Raw genomic sequence first — 16,470 nt, forward strand, 5'->3', positions numbered from 1 at the left:
GCTTTCAGCTGTGGTGTTTCATCACAGCAGTAGAAATCGTAACCAGGACAACTCCCACAGAAACCACTTCCTATTACCATCACGGCGGCAACTGTGGCTTCAACATGTACTTTGGAAAGAACACAAACTTTCAATGCATACTGTCAATCAAACGTCCGAGGTTGAAAATTGGTCCAGGTGGAGGTACATTCAGACCTTGGAGCAGCCTCTAGGCATGTGATAAGGTAGTTAGGATTTTATGCCTTTTCAGTGCTACTTGTCTGGGAATGCCTCTTTCTTGGGCAATGTCTTGTTTCACTTGTCATTACCAACTGGGTAAGACAGGTGTCCTTACTTCTTCATTCATCTGCCTGCATCTGATTGGCACCCGATTTCCTCCCGCCTTGTATTGCCCCTGCATTCTCTATGACAGCAAGTGAAGAAAGCCCCAAAGGTTTCAGGCACATCTGCACACACATACAACGTCTTCCTTACTCTGTCACAGCTGGAATAGAGTAGTGAAACTTCTGCATTACAAGCACACCATGCAAAAAAGAAATATCCCGGGGTAGGCACACATTCCAGAATGTGTTAGGATCTCAGTGTGGAGACATCAATACCCAAGGAATGTTGAAGTAAACAAAATAGCTGCCTCCTAGCAGTTTAGACACAATGCACGTGTGCCGTATTTCAAAAGGAACCGACAATATCCTGCCACTCTGATTAGAGCTGAGAGAGCTGACGCTGTCTCCACCCTAGTTTTTCCTCTATAAGTCTATCAAGCCTCAAGATTCAAGTACAAGGACTAGGGCAGGACAGCACCGAAGGGCTTTCAGCCCACTCCCCCTCTGGGATGACACTTTCTCACACATCCCATTGACCTGAATGCAATCGCTAGTGCTTGCTTTATGTGTAGGAAGCACTGATAATGGAAGGGGCTGGACTTGGCTTAAGATTACAGCTCTCTTCCGGGACAGGCTCCAAAGCTGCAGAGAAACCCTGCCTCAAAATACCAAAAAAAAGAAATAAATAAATAAAAAGAAAAAGAAAAGAAAAGAAAAGAAAAGAAAAGAAAAGAAAAGAAAGAATAGCTCTCACTAGATGGTTGGTGACTCTTGCCTTAATCCCAGCACTCAGGCAACAGAGGCAGGCGGATCTCTGTGCATTAGAGGCCAGCCTGGTCTACATAGTGAGGTTCAGGACAGCCAGGGCTGTCACACAGAGAAACTTTGTCACACACAAAAAGGATTACAGCTCTCCCAGAGACCAAGGGGCCATTAACCCTTGAGAGGAGAACAAACCTGGCCCTGGTTTGTTATGCATGTGGTACACGCCAACATTTCGCATGCTGCGCAGCTGATCAGTGACACAGCTCCTCACCTTCATTCAAGGACCACTCCAGTCTCCTTACTCGGCCTCACTACGCTCCCCTATAGTAGTTCCACCTATACAGAGTTCCACCTATACAGACTTCCACCTATAGTCTCTATCAGGCGAGGTTCTCTGCACTTAAAAGACCGCTGCCTCCAAAGGAAAAAAGTCTCTTCTACAATACAATATTAGCAAGGGTGTCTGCAGAACCTCTCCCATCTCAGCCGGCCAGTGGTTACAAGGCCATGGGCTGTGGGGCTCCATCAATCTCCGCTTCCTCTCTGCCCTCCCCTATCACTATCGGGGCCTTGCCTCTCCCTGGGCCTTCCACCACTACCGAAAGATCAGGAAGTCCTGAACTATCTATGCCTTACTTTCCCCAAATTATGTAGCTTAAAGGTTTATGTAGGCTCCCAACAATCGGCACAGAAAATGGTACTTTTTAAAGACGTACAATGCGGGTGAAGTGGGACGACCAGTTAAAGGGATGGCATATTCCCGGGCCAAGAGTGGGATACAGGACCCCACAGAAATGTTAGACATGCAGGAAACCAGGCAAAGGAGGCAGGGCAGGTTCCACAGGGTGCCACCGGATGTTAGGCAAGAGATGGGAAATGCCCAACTCACAACGCTTCTAAGGCCAGTGGGCCAACCCTTCACCGAGGGCTTTACTAAATGGCCCAGGCATCCCACCGGGAACTGACCCCAAAGGACTCCGGCAATACAGCAAAGCTCCCCAGAGCCTCCGCCTACCCTGTTTTCTACACTTCCCACTTTCCTACCCCTGCCAATCTGCATGGAGTTGTCACCCAGCACAGGTGCTGAGTTATTCAATTATTTTAGCAGCTTTTGAAACACATGTGTAGCTAGAAACGCTTCTGAAAAGAGGAAAATCCTGTTATTTAGGCTACTGGGTCAATTTCTGATCCTCTCTTGAATTCTTGTTTGCCACGTAACTGCTTCTGAATTAAAGAAGCAGCCCGCTGACACCGAATCCTTGCCAGCAAGATGCAGCAGCAAACACCATCACCAGCAATCGACTTCCGGCTCACTGCGCAGTTGCAAAGAGGCAGGCGAGCTACATCCAGGTATGTTCAGCAGCTCCCAGGCTCCCACCCTCAGGGCACTACAGGCTGCAGGAGCTGCTGAAATACACACACTCTAGGGAAGCAAAGGATCTGAGGAAGAAATGACTGCCAGCTCTTCCCATCCTCTGACACGCAGCTCCAACCTGCCTTACTCCCAGATTAAAACAGACCGCTACCTTCTGAGCTCTGTCAAAATGCTGAAGTCACCAAAATAATCTGTCTGCCCGAGGATCTGGAAGCCACTCCTAACACCTCTCCCACTATCCACCCACCCGTGGCACGCCAGCTCTCTGAGGTATTTTCTCCTATAGAACAAACCAAAGAGACTGTTCACGAAGGGGGGAAGCTAGGCATGAAGCAGGCCTGTCAGAGTCCATTTTAGAACAGGGTTTCTTAAGCCTTCTCTCTTTTACTCAGAACAACTTGACAGAGAGGCAGGTTAGAAAAGACAAGTACTTGTCTGAGGTGACTTTTAACCCCAAAGAAATAGCAAGACTGAAGCAAATCCTATTTTTTTCATTTAGTCAAAGCAATCTGTTTGAGTCAAAACAAACTCTCAGATCTTGTCCCGTAAACATCAACCCAGGATCTCTGAGAATGCAGGACAGTAACGTACAGAAAGCAGAGCACTGGGAATAGGTTCGGGTCAGCTGGGGAACTGGACTCTCAAGCAAGTGCTTGATGCTCAACACAAGGACCTGAATTCCATCTCAATAACGCACATAAAAAAATCAGGCATGGTTGCAAGCGCTCAGAATCCCAGAGCTGGGGAGGTGTGGACAACTGGTCCATGGGGGCTCGTCCACTAGTCTAGACCCTGTCTCAAAGTCCTCCTGGGTAGAACACCCATAGCTGTTCTCTAATTTCCACATATATGTGTAAACACATGAACCCTCACACATGTTCTATACACACACACACACCTCCCAATACATGTATACCCTCCCGATACATGTGAAACCCTCCATACACAGAGAGATTGGCTCAGGCCACCTTGCCCACACCACTGTATAGGTGTGTATAGGCTATATCATATACTATATCATACACACACACACACACACACACACGATATAGCCTATATCTTGTATAGGCTGCAAGATGGAACGAGACATGGCACGGTGCCAAGGAATATAAAACATATTAGTAAAAGAAAATAATAATACACTTGTCATCACAGAAATGGGAAATGCTTGAGATCCACAATCGCCGCCTTCCTTGGGAGGCTTCCAGGATGCAACAGTCACAGAAAGGAGACAGCGCATGCCCCTGCCTCAGCCCCGCACCGTTCATTCTCACCATTCCTCCACCTGTTCAGCTCCATCTCCAGATGCTGGATGACACTCTTCAGGGCCTTGTTCTTCTCTTTCTCCTTCTCATATTTCTTCTTCCATTCTTCTGCTGTTAGCTCCAAGTTCACAGACACCGTGTTCTTGATGGTCTTCGCTCTGGGGTTAAAACACAAGGAATCAGTTCTGGGAACAACCATTAGCACTTACTGATTTTGTATAATCAAGCCCCAGATTCCCTTCATATTTTTTATATTTATTTATTATGTATACAATATTCTGTCTTTGTGTATGCCTGTAGGCCAGCAGAGGGCACCAGACCCCATTACAGATAGTTGTGAGCCACCATGTGGTTGCTAGGAATTGAACTCAGGACCTTTGGAAGAGCAGGCAATGCTCTTAACCTCTCCAACCACTTCCCTTCATATTCAAAAATGAACTGGGATAGCAGAGACTTCCTGTGGCATCTACCTACAACCCTCAAAGCTTGGTCAATAGCAGCTTTTTTAAAAAATTTTTCTTTTTAGTATGTGTGTATGTTTCTGTGTATGCGTTTCCGTGAGTATATGTATAGGTGTGTACACCCGTAGAGGCCAGAAGAAGGCATTGGATCCCTGGGAGATGGCGTTATGGGTGTTTATGAGTACTAAGGCCTGAACACTGGTCCTCATGACAGAACTAGACATACTCTTAACTGCTGAGCCTTCTCTCTAGCCTCACACTGTCACTCTTTGAGGCTCTAAAACCATTTTGTTCTTTTCTCCTTCACATTCCGCCAGCTTTCAATCCAATGGACTTCGATCCCAACTGTGTCTCAGGGTCCCGTCTTGTCTAACTTCCTCTGTTTTCAACCCTAAGGTTATAGGCTTATCCCAGTGTTCAGCATGTTCCTTTAAGCATCCCACAGACCACTGCTGGGTTCATCTTCTAAACAGAATTCACATTTAATTCAATAAGCATTTCTCAAACACTAGAGACATACCAAGACAGATGGGCAAGGTCACCAGTCCCTTAGAGCTTGGGGTTTCTTATGCCAGTGACAAAACTGAACAATCAGTCACTTCTCTGATTTGTCATTGGTGCCTAGAACCAAAGTGCTGGGCACATGCCCACACATGGCTATAGAGCAGGTGGGCCACATAGTGAGGGAGGCTGACTGGTGGACGCCATGGTTTCCTACTGATCCCTTCATCAAAGGCGAGGATCACCACGCTGAAGTAAAGGGCCGATTGTTATCAAATCATCTCTTGGTTTAAAAATAGCCAGAGTTCGGGATTTTTAACATTTGTATTTTCCAAATTCAGAATGTTTTTAGCAAAAATAATGCATGGCAAGCATGCAACACGGGCACTGTTTTTCATGATCTCCTAGGGCACGTGGCCGAGGGGGTATCAAGCCCTGTGCATAGCAGCTGGACAGCTAGTGAAAGGAGAAGCTGGGAAGAAAAGACAAACACCAGCATCTGTACTAGGTGAGATTAAACAAAAGACTCGGCTCACCTAGGTTGGCACAGAAATGGACAGGTTTAGCCACATCCTAGAAAAAGTGGGTTCCTCGTGTAGGAGTCCATTTGCTTACTTGTTAGGCAGGTAGAGCTCGTGTGAAAATACATGATGTTCTCTTACTTGCTATTGACATTCTCACTTTAATCTCCAAAAAGTTCTAGGGCTGTCATGTTTGCCAGTACGGCTGATGTGTGATTCAGGTTAATTACCGTTGTCATCAAATGACATTCGAGACCTGATTTCTATTTTGGTGCAAGAAACTCAACGGTCCTTCGCAGTTCTACAGATGTCGTTCCAAAATTAATTCTGAAAGCAAAAAACTAAATAGCCCGACTGTTGAAAGAGGAGTTAAACCACTTCAGTGTTGGACTCACTAAAGAATTAGGATCATTCTCATTTGCCGTAGCTTGAGGCTGCTCTCTCCGGAACTGTCTCAGCTCTAATTCTTCAAGAGCAGTAATTTTATTACTATGTTACTATGTTGCTGTCTGCCATTCTCACCCCGCCTCCCAGCATCCTAGGGTGGTGCTGTGGCCTGGAAGGCAAGCACAGGCACAGCAGCGCCCGTTCCGCGATCAACTCAAGGCACAAAGTGAAAAAGATCACTCATAGCTAAAATGCCTGCTGTCATTGAGGGATATACTTTAAGACTCCCAATTCTACTTAAGTCATAAACAGTCCCCAGATGGCCCTAATGGTACCAGAGGGGAAAAGATGGAGCCCCTGTGCTGTCCCCAGGCAGAGTTAGTCAGGGGTACATTCTTTAAGCAGACCTATCAAGGTTTTTGCAGGACAACTGATTCTGGTTTCTGAGCTGCCCCGAACATTCTTTTTCTTCTGTTTCTGGAGTAAGCAGAGTCTTGGCAGTGCAGAGATGACCCACACATCTTGCACAATATGCAGAGATTAACAAAAGTACGGAAGGGTGCAGAGAAACACTGGCGATGTGGCGCCATTATTAGAAGACATGAGAGAAGCCTCAAAAAGAGAACTAGAAGAGATAATTTGCTTGTGGGACCCATAACGGCCTGGGGTCTTGGGCAATCCAGCCCAAAATGAGTCTTCAGGGAAATAAATACCTGGCACTCATTCCCTCTGTTCTTTTTTATCACCTACCCATGTTTTTTCCTTCAGTCCAACACCTGACACCACCCAGCTGTGCACCACCGCCATCTGATCTATAGGAAGTGCACACACCACCCAGCTGTGCACCACTGCCATCTGATCTACGAGAAGTGCACACAACACCCAGCTGTGCACCACTGCCATCTGATCTACGAGAAGTGCACACAACACCCAGCTGTGCACCACTGCCATCTGATCTACAGGAAGCACTCACAGAGCAGAACCATAGTCCTTTGATTTATGGCAATAAAACTCCAGTTCCGCATAAGAATCCTATCCCAGGTAGATCACAGGGAAAGCAGTAAAATGTCTAAAAGGAAATGCAGAGGATGTGCTCAAGACCTGTGTTAGATGAAGATTTCTTGACTACAACATAAAAGGAAAAAATCAACTATCAAATTTAAAACTTCCCTCACTAAAAACCATTAAGAGAGTTAAAAGGCAAGTCATAAAATAGGAAAAGACCATGAACTACATACAGACAACAGAGTTATCTGGAGGAACTCCTATAAACCAAGAAGTAAAAAAGAAAAAACAGGCAAAGACTAGAATGGACAGTTCCTGAAAGGAGTGCCATTAAACACTGCAAAGAGAATACCAGACTTCCTTAACCACTGGGAAATGCAATTAAAACGGCAACAAGATATCTTTCCATGCCCAACAGAAGAGCTAATTCATGAGAAAGAACAATGATTTTACCTCTGGCCATCTACTATGAGTATAAATTGTTACTATAATTTTAGAAACTTGGTTTGTAAGGCCGACTAAAACTAAATGCCACACCCTAGGACCCATATCTATTCTCACCTAACAGATAATAGGGACACGGGAAGCAGATACCTGTAATGTTGATAAGAACCCCTAACTGAAAGCAGCCCAAACACTTACCAACAATACAATGAATACATTCAATAGGATACTATGTAACTATACACAAAACTGCTACACCCAAACACTGGGAATGAGTTCCTCAGATACAATGATACGTAAAAGGGGCTGGATGAAAACAGTACTGTGTGGTCTTATGCATGTGAGGTTCAAAGGCTTGCAATTCCAATCCATGCAGACTGAAGTCGGGGTGGTGCCTACTGTTGTGCACATAGCACTGACAAAGCGGGTATAAGAGGAAGGCTTCTAAGGCAGTGGGAGGTGGTTACATATTTGTGTGCATTTGTAAGTGCTTATAAGTTGTTCGCATTAAGCTTATGCATTTTGCTATATGCATGCTATATTCAATAAAAATGAGCTGCAGAAGTAAACTTATATAGAAAGCAACACACTCCCACCTAAACCTCCCTCGCCTTCCATATCACCTGTGTTTGAATGGGAGAGGAAGGTAGAGGAGGAAGGATAATTAACTCTAAGGACGTTTAGAAAAGCTATATGGAAACCTATTTATAAGATTCCTAAGTATATACATATATTCATATAAAAGAGTTTAATTGGAGTTGCCCTACACAAAGGCTAACTCTCTTCTTATGGGCCATAGGATGCAAAACACAAAGCCTAGTGTCAGACATGGGCTGCCTTCCATTGAGTTATGCAGGTCGGGGTAACCCAGAGACCTCTCCAAAAACAACACAGGCTACTAGTGCTGACCGTGGTTGGCCACCAGAACTTGGGGATAAGACCCTGTTGCTGAAGATACCACACACTTTGGTCAAGTGGGACCAAGAAGCTTCCTTTCTGCTGGCTCCATTTTGCAGGAGAGGAAGGTGCTAGGTAGGCTGCTGGGGGTGTGAAGTCATCAGTAGCCTTCCCAGCTGTGATCACTACAATGACCAGTGCTGTGAATATGCCAACTGGTACAAAGGTGGCATGAACGATCTGGGAGTAACCAACTGATGTCTGATTGAATTTGAAGTCTGTTCCACAGGAGAAAACATATACCTGGCACTATGATCTGGCCAAGAACCAATGGTTGGGAAGCACACATGTCCCAGGGGTGACCTACATTATCATTTTGCTAAACAGACGTAGTATTAAACTGATCTCTGAACTTCTATCCCTGTGCCTATACTTTAAGTAGTGCTGTCTCTATCCTTGTGAGACACATTTAAACACAAAGGCCCAGAGACTCCTAACTGGTCAAAGCACGAAGTGTGTCTATGACACTCTCACCCACTCATGGTATAAGTACATGACCCTCACACTTAGGTTCCAGGACCATCACAGAAGAGGGGGTGGAAATATTCTAAGAGCAAGAGATTGGGGCCGGCATGAGAGACACCCGTCTTCCAGACAGGACAAGACTGCTGAGTCCATGAGCTTACTGCAGCTATGGTTGCTTGCCTTCACAAGACCTGCATAAGAACAGCATCCTAGCACGGAAGAAGAGACCCACCTCGCAAGCCAGGCCCTATCATTAACTGAGGGGCTTCTGACAGCTGATGGCTTCTGGAGAGTGACAGTTGAGTTCTCCAAGGATATGGCCCCTGGTAGGTCTACTATACGCCACCCATGGATACATATGAGTACATATATACACACACATATACACATATATGTGTATGCAGCACAAATTGGATCCTTCAAGTTATTAAAAAAAAAAAGAGGACACAAAGTTGGGAGGAGTTGGGGGTGAGGGGTGGATCTGAGAAGAATTAGGGGAAGGATGGAAAGCGAATAGGATCAAAATACATTGTGTGACATTATTAAGGAATTAATCCAAATATAATTTTTAAAAGGAAAGGAAACACATCAGATACAAGCATTTCCACACTGTGGAACAAACCACAAATACTAAAAGAGAAATTAAATTTCTGTGCCCAGAGGGTTTTTCTTAATAGAACAAATATTCTCCTGCCTAGGACGGCTGGAATCAATCCTGAAGGGTGAACAAAAGGTTCTCAGTGCTCCTTCTCCTAAGAGACCAGAAGTAAAGCAATGTGGAATAGCAGCAATCTCTCTGTCCTTTCCCCCACGTACTCCAGCATATCTGAGCTGAGTAATCCCAATGATCATTGGTCCCCTACCTTTAGCTGTGCTGACAGCCTTTCCTCCCACGCATGCCCAGCTATGCGCCACAGCTCTAGGCTACATAGTGGGATCTTAGAGTGTGTTTATACAACTAAGTGGGCTACTGGGTTAAAAGCAGAAGAGCTGACCTCCCTATATGCCCCCTACAGCAACTGTGAGAGAGGGCCCTGCACCTTGATCCTGGTGGTGTGAGTGTGGGTGACCCAGATTTGAAGACCTGAAGCAGGAGAACGGGCCCCCCATTGCTGTAGGCTACGCTGGGTGAGGTAGCCCAGGCAGCACTGGAGAGCTCGTCTGTGTAGCGACAATGAGAGAAAGCTGGTGGGCTGACCAGCCCAGCTACCACCCAGGCCCAGAACCAGGGCTATGAGTTGGCCCACTCCAGCATCCACCTCATCTGTGAACTGTTGGAGCAGGTGAAGGAGACAAACCTACAGATCCAACGACAGCAGGATCTCCATGATCCAGGACAACAGGATGTCCAGGAGAAGCCCCGGTGAGATCAGTGGTGTAGCAGAAGCCAAAGGCCTTGGGCAGCCCAATGACTTGTGGCAATGGATACTCGTAAGTAATGGTGGATGAACTATAGCGTAAACATGTGACTCAGCTGGCCACACCACAGCTCCCACAGCAAGATTCTCTCTCTCTCTCTCTCTCTCTCTCTCTCTCTCTCTCTCTCTCTCTCTCCTTTTCTGTTTTGCTATGTTTTGTTTTGTTTGTTTTTTGAGTTTGTTTTTATTTTGAGGGGAAGGGTTGCAAGGGCAGAGATGAGTGGAATCGGAATGCATGATAGAAAATCCACGTATCTATTTCTAAACACAGACTATGCTGTTTGTGTAACATTATTCGCATGCATGTTGTCAGGGCTGACCATTTGGTGTCGGATAAACAATCGTTGTGATCTCCTCAGAGAAGACCTATTGTCCCATGCTCAGCGCCCCTTAGTTGCCTTGTAGTTCTTCATGTAGAGTTGAGGCCTCAAGGACTTGGGAGACAAAGAATGAAGTCGAATGGGTAGGAAGGTGGGGGGATCTAAGAGGAGCTGGGGAAGGGGAAAGATGATCAACATATATTGTGTGAAAAAATTATAAAGCCAATAAATAAAAAGCAATCAAAACAAGGTAAAAACCCACATCAGAGCCCCGGCCTGGCTAGAGCAATGACTCAAGAGAAAGCACTTCCTGCTCCTGCAGAGGATCCAAGTTCGGTTCCCAGCACCTATATGATGACTCTCGGCCGTCTGTCACTCCAGTTCCAGGGGATCCAATGCCCTCTTCTGGTCTTCTTCAGCACCAGGCATGCATGCTGTACACAAAATTATCCTGGCTCTCTCTGTGTAGCACTGACTGTCCTGGAACTCACTAAGTCAACTAGATTGGCCTCAGGTTCAGAGATTTGCCTGCGTCTGCCTCTGAGAGCTGGGATTAAAGATGTGGACTATCATTATTATGATTGAAAATAAATCTTTTTTTTTCAAGAGACTCTTTTTTTTTAACTTTTATGGATTTTATGTAACAGTCATTAACAACATGACCTTGAAAGAGAACAAGGAAGGTATACTGGAGTTTGAAGGGAGAAAGGGAAAGGGAGAAATGAATGTAATTATAATTTCAAAAGAAAAACCACAAAATAACCCCCCAAAACATATAAAAATGCCAAAACAAAACAAAAACAACATAGCATCCAAAAGACGGAGTCTTCCGGATACAACATGGTTGATGGACAGATGAGTTCACAGAGCCTGTGACTGCACACACAAGCCCTGCATGGGTTCAGACCACACAGAGTCTCGGCACAGAGGAAAGGGGAGGTGGACATAAAGTCCCACCCCTAACCAAGAAGCTATTTGCAATTGATGCCTGCTAGGATTGGGAAAATCAGTTTCCTCCAATGGAGTGTCACTGGGTATATCAGCCAAGTGCCACGGCAGGCCCCATGCAAAATGGTTTTGCCCTGTACACATGTCAGATCCCAAAGAAACCCAGGCTCACTCAGGACCTGTGGCTCGTCCCACCATGCCTCATCCTGTCTCCTACCTAACTTCTTCAGCTCAAGGGCTGCCCTTTCCTTCACCCACCTTCTTTCAGGATAAACTTGCCATTTTGGCCACACACTCTTGGTCCTTGGCTCCCCTCTTGGTCCACTTGCCCTCTCTCCTCTTCTCTTCCTCTCTCGCCATTCCCACCTCCTCAACCCTCACCTCTTTTCTCATGGCCTAGTTCAGTCTGGACCCTTCCAGATGCTTCTGGCTGAACTCTCCCTCATATCTACAATAAACCCTCTCCTCAAACATACTCAAGAACGATCCTCATTTTCATTTACTTTAGAGACTGTCAAAAGGCTTTCGCTTCCTGGATCTTTTATATTTTGACGTTGTTTTTTTTTTTTTTTTAATCCCACTTATTTATTGCCTAGAATCACACTACGGAGCATTCCATGGAGACTTAGACATGGTAAGTCAACATGGATCCTGGCACCCATGCCTTGGAACACGGTACAGAAACAGATACGTGCCTTTTCTGCTCACCTTAGCTTGCAAGAGAATTTCTGTTAGTTCACAGCCACACACGAACCAACTAAGACGGGAAGAATCTCAAGGCCAGTTTTATCATTTTGTCTAAAGCCTAACAGTCATACATTGCTTCGAAATAGGGTTTATTCAGAAATCCCTCAGGAAGCATTGTGCAGCATCACAGAGTGTGTTCATACACATGAGATGGATTAGACATCACGAGGGTGACATAGTCTCACATGATAGGTTGTTGTTATGCAAACATCATGGCAAGCGGAGCAAAGTGCAGCCAGATCAGATGGGGATGCTATCTCTATGACACAGGGGAACACGCCAGTGGCCTTCTAGAGCTGTATCCGAGCTATTTACCACTGAAACTGCAAGAGCCTGTCTGTGATTGACCCTAATGTGTGCTGACACATTTGCCTGTTTACAGCTGGAACCCCAGTCAGCCCTGAACAAACTCCTAACCATAGCTCCTTGGGGGAAGAATCCATATTCAGTGCTAGTTCTGCCCTAAAAGAAGATCCACTTGGCAACACAAAGCCCACTGTACGGATGCCGATGGTGTCTGTTTTACAGTTTGTCTTGCATTGCCTTGCTACAGAGATTCAAATACCACTTCAGTCATGTGTCGTCTGGGTTTGCTGGGTATCAGATCTCATCTCCCGCCAGGGAGGAATGAGGCCAAGTTTCTTTCAAAGGCCCTTGAAGCTAACGCTTCAGGGAAAACAGCGTTCATCTGGGAATGCAGCACACCTTCACCTGGATGCAAACACTGAGATGGTTCCCTTTAAAGAGTCTCCCCGGCATGCAAAGAAGACAGCCACCTTCCGCTCTCAAGCATCATTGCCTTCCCAGCACCACCCCCCAGGCCCTCCCGTCCCCGAGGGTCCAGTTCACCCATGAGGAGGCACACTCTCAGGCACTGAGAGGAGTAAGCACGTCTACTTCAACAGCTGAGGCTGAGCACCCGCACCTGACGCTGAAGACGTCCCCATCATGCGCACTTGAAGAAAGCTTTTCATGCATCGGAGAAGACTGCCAGTCAGTGGCCGGGCTGGCTCTACACCCTGCCAAGTCCCAGGGTGTAGTCCTTGCCTGTTTCTTCATTGATCTCTTCTACTTACATTCCCTGGCAACGTTTCTGAACTACAAGGACACTGGCTATCTTTAGAGTCTCCTCTGATCACTCTGGCCTCCTTAAAGAGCTGAGGATGCGGGTTCTTGGTGCCGCTAGCTTCAGCAGCTTCCTTTGCTCTCCAGGTGTTCCAGAAAATGCTGGTAGTTGAATGAGGGAGCTCTGGAAAACCCCACACTTTCGTGCGTGGACAATTCTGTAATCCATGCTTTACAGTGTTGGGAGAGAGCGATAGGAGGGTAGGAAGGAAGGGGAGAGAAGGAGAGAGACAGCAGGGCCCTCTAGGAGGGCAAGAGGGTAGTCCTGGTATCTCTCTCCATCTGTCAGGGGTTATCAAGGAAACAGAGAGAGACAAGGCTACAGACCCCAATAGACATACATGGATTCTTATTTTAGTTTTCTAAGGAAACGGGCTCGTGTGTCTGTGGGGGCCATCAAAGCTAAGTCAGGTCCAAGCTGCCACCTGGAAATGCAGGTGCAAGTGTGTATTCTGGTCTTGGATTCTTCCTGGGAAACCCCAGGTTTTGCTTTTCAAGGCCTCCGAATGGGATGAACCATGCCCAGGGTCATCTACTTGACTTGGTCAGCTGAGTACAACCATTAACCAACCATCTAAAAAATACTGTCAGAGCAATAGCTAGATCTGTGTTTGTTTAAAGAGCCTAGTCATGTATTTGGGTGCGAAATTAACATCACATCACAACTTCCGATCTGCCCTGGGTCTCAGCTGCTGCATAAACACCTACACTTTCCTCAGAACACACCTCTGCTCCAAAGCACCCTCCAGGCCTGGAAAGGGCTCCCTGCTTCTGGGGGAAAGGGCCAGTCCATGAGGAGGGATGGAAACCCTGATGACCAGGGATGAGCTGGTGTTTAGTTAAACTTACACCACACAGAATCTCTTCCTGTAAGAGCTTCCATTACCCACCCGTGTGCCAGCAACAGGCTCGCCATCAGAGGTGAGTTAATTCTTGGTTTATGTCAAGTGCACCGAAGTGTGTGCCTTAGTCAAACTGCTGGCTCTGTCTCTGCAGGTAATTTGTCCGCGCACTATTGTGCCATGAATTTTACATGTACACTATTCGGTCTCTGCAGAATCCAGCTGTCACTGTGGCAGGCAGCTTCATTCAAATGATGGCATGGTTTGTCTTTGATAGCAGTGCACACCAGGACACAAAGACCATTACTCTTCTCGAAGTATCAATTCCCGTTCACATTCAACATGCAAACAGACGGAATTATCTGTGCTGGCCCAAGGTACACTGACTCAGGCCTTCCTCACTGACTGGTGGGTCCCTCAAGGCCCTCTTTCCTTCACCCCACCCCCAACCAAATCAAGACATGTTAAACAGACTTACAGATTTGAGTTCACACATCTGAAAATTACAAATATCTTTTTTTGGAAAAAAAAATGTGAGAAAAACATCAGAAGGAGTAATTAAAAGCTAAAGAATAAAATTCTGGAGTCTAGAAACAAAAAAAAATCACAAAATGTTTTAATGTGGCGTTTGATTTTCAGGTATGTGGACTACCTGCTGTTCTCTGGCACACAGGTAGAATTGTCTGCCTCTGCATTGGTGAAATGCTGGGCACTCAGAGAGCTAAAGGGACAAGCTTGATCAAATAAGACCTAGACAGCGTGGATTTTTTTTTTTTTTTTTGTCTGAATCCAGTACTAAATGTAGAATCTTAAGGAAGGCTGGCTAGGCTCTTTGCAGGGTACCCTCAGGCACCTGTAGACCCTGATGCCTTCGTATAATTTCAAAGCACATGCTGCTGTTTATCCAGCCCAGGAAAAAAACATACTTCCCTTGCGTCCTTGAGAGAATCTCAGAACTTACGCTGCTCAAGGTACTTCGACAAGAGCAAAATGAACACTGGCTATCTGACTCTTGGGACATACCCGGCAGCTTCTCTGAGTTCAAAGTTTCTGAGTACAATCTTATTAGCGATCAGATCCCATATCTAACCTGGTGTTCGGACCCATGTCTGATGTGTATTTGGGTCCAATGAATATAATTAATAAAGCAGATAGAAGGCCCACAGAAAAATCCACTATCCTTACAGGGCCACTTAATATATGGATAGAGAGAAAAGAAACAAACTATCACATATTCCTGATCATTAGATCCAGTCAATGACAGATCAGTGGGACAGTGATGACCCGCTCAGCAAGAACCCCGCACCATGAACTTGAGGCTCACTTGCTGTCTTGTTCACTAAGCATATACTTATTAATCACCTACTGCATACTCCCCATGTTAAAAAGCAGATGCCAATTGGTAAATGTACTGTTTACTGTCTGACCAACTATTTCATCTGGAAACATATTTGACATTACATTTTATTTCCCAGAATCCTAAATTACCTTTAGTACTTCCTTATCCATTAGTTCCAGAAGCAAAATTCTGTTTCATTCAGATCTGCCCCTTATATCACAAGGCTGTTCCTTACTTCCAGGCTCGTCTTAGCCACGACTATGACCTTCCAACCCTCAATACTGCTGGAGTGTAAGGTCGAAGAAGATGAGCTTGAAATCAGTAACCTCCTCTGTTCCAGATGTTGTCAAAGCGATGATGCCAGAAGCTCAATCATCCTCCCAAAAACCTTTGCAAGGAACCACTCCATCTCAATGGCCAAAAGATGTGACGCTCAGAGAAGTCAAGGAGAGAATGGCTCAATGGCCAGGAAAAGGTGTCACCCCACTACAATGCCACTGCCTCAAACGTTAGCTTAATCAAGGAAGTCAGTTCGGAGGAAGCAAAGGAGCCCAACCCAGTTCTACAACATTTCAACACAGTTATTGTTTAGAGAGCCCACAGGTGTCACAGTGGAATAATTCTATGTTCTGTGGAGGTTCAGGAAAAGACCGGGATGTGATCCAGTTCAAACACGTAACAACTTCCCATAGAGAATGCCCACCCCATCTACCCCATCTGAAACTACTTCTTGGGCATGATCATTGGACACATACTCCTAGGACTCAAGCAAGGGAGCACCAGGAACCCCACTGATACCCAAGGCAGTAAGGGCCACAGACACAGCTCATCAGCTGTCTAGTACTGAGCATAGCAAAGGTAGGCGAACCCACATCTGTTCCCGCTCAGCCCAGTGTACACCAAAGACACTCAGATCACCCAAAACCTCAACACTACAGGCTTAGGCAACCAACCACTCCCTCCCCACCCCACAAAAGCACAGCTGAGCTGACGTGGTTTAACAATCTAAGCAAACAAGACTGAAGGTCAGCTGTGGGCTGCAGGACACGGTAGGTAAAAAAGAGTGTGTTAAGAAAGGCAAGGAAGGTAAGAACCCACCCACGCAAGGGAAGATTGCTTTCATTACCAAACCCTTCAGCCTCGCCCACCTGCTGAAGTCCACAGAGGCAGGGCACGTCAACTTGGGCTTTTCAAACAGAGAGAAGGTGGTCATCCTCCACCCCTTTCCTCCACACACCCCAAGCCTCCTACCCTCGGAGTTA

The 16,470-nt window shown here is 46.0% G+C and overlaps 1 protein-coding gene across 1 annotated transcript in view; it reads right to left on the reverse strand.

The window, feature by feature from the left end:
* Kif5c (kinesin family member 5C) overlaps positions 1-16,470 on the reverse strand; it is a 156,789-nt gene that overhangs the window by 56,874 nt on the left and 83,445 nt on the right. The window contains exon 11 of the mRNA XM_050139912.1: positions 3,738-3,886. Coding sequence (XP_049995869.1) covers positions 3,738-3,886 — 149 coding nt within the window. The remainder of the gene's footprint in view (positions 1-3,737; positions 3,887-16,470) is intronic.

This window comes from Alexandromys fortis, unplaced genomic scaffold (genome assembly GCF_014885135.2).
Source record: "Alexandromys fortis isolate MF-2015 unplaced genomic scaffold, M_Fortis_MF-2015_v1.1 scaffold_33, whole genome shotgun sequence".
Taxonomy (NCBI): domain Eukaryota; kingdom Metazoa; phylum Chordata; class Mammalia; order Rodentia; family Cricetidae; genus Alexandromys; species Alexandromys fortis.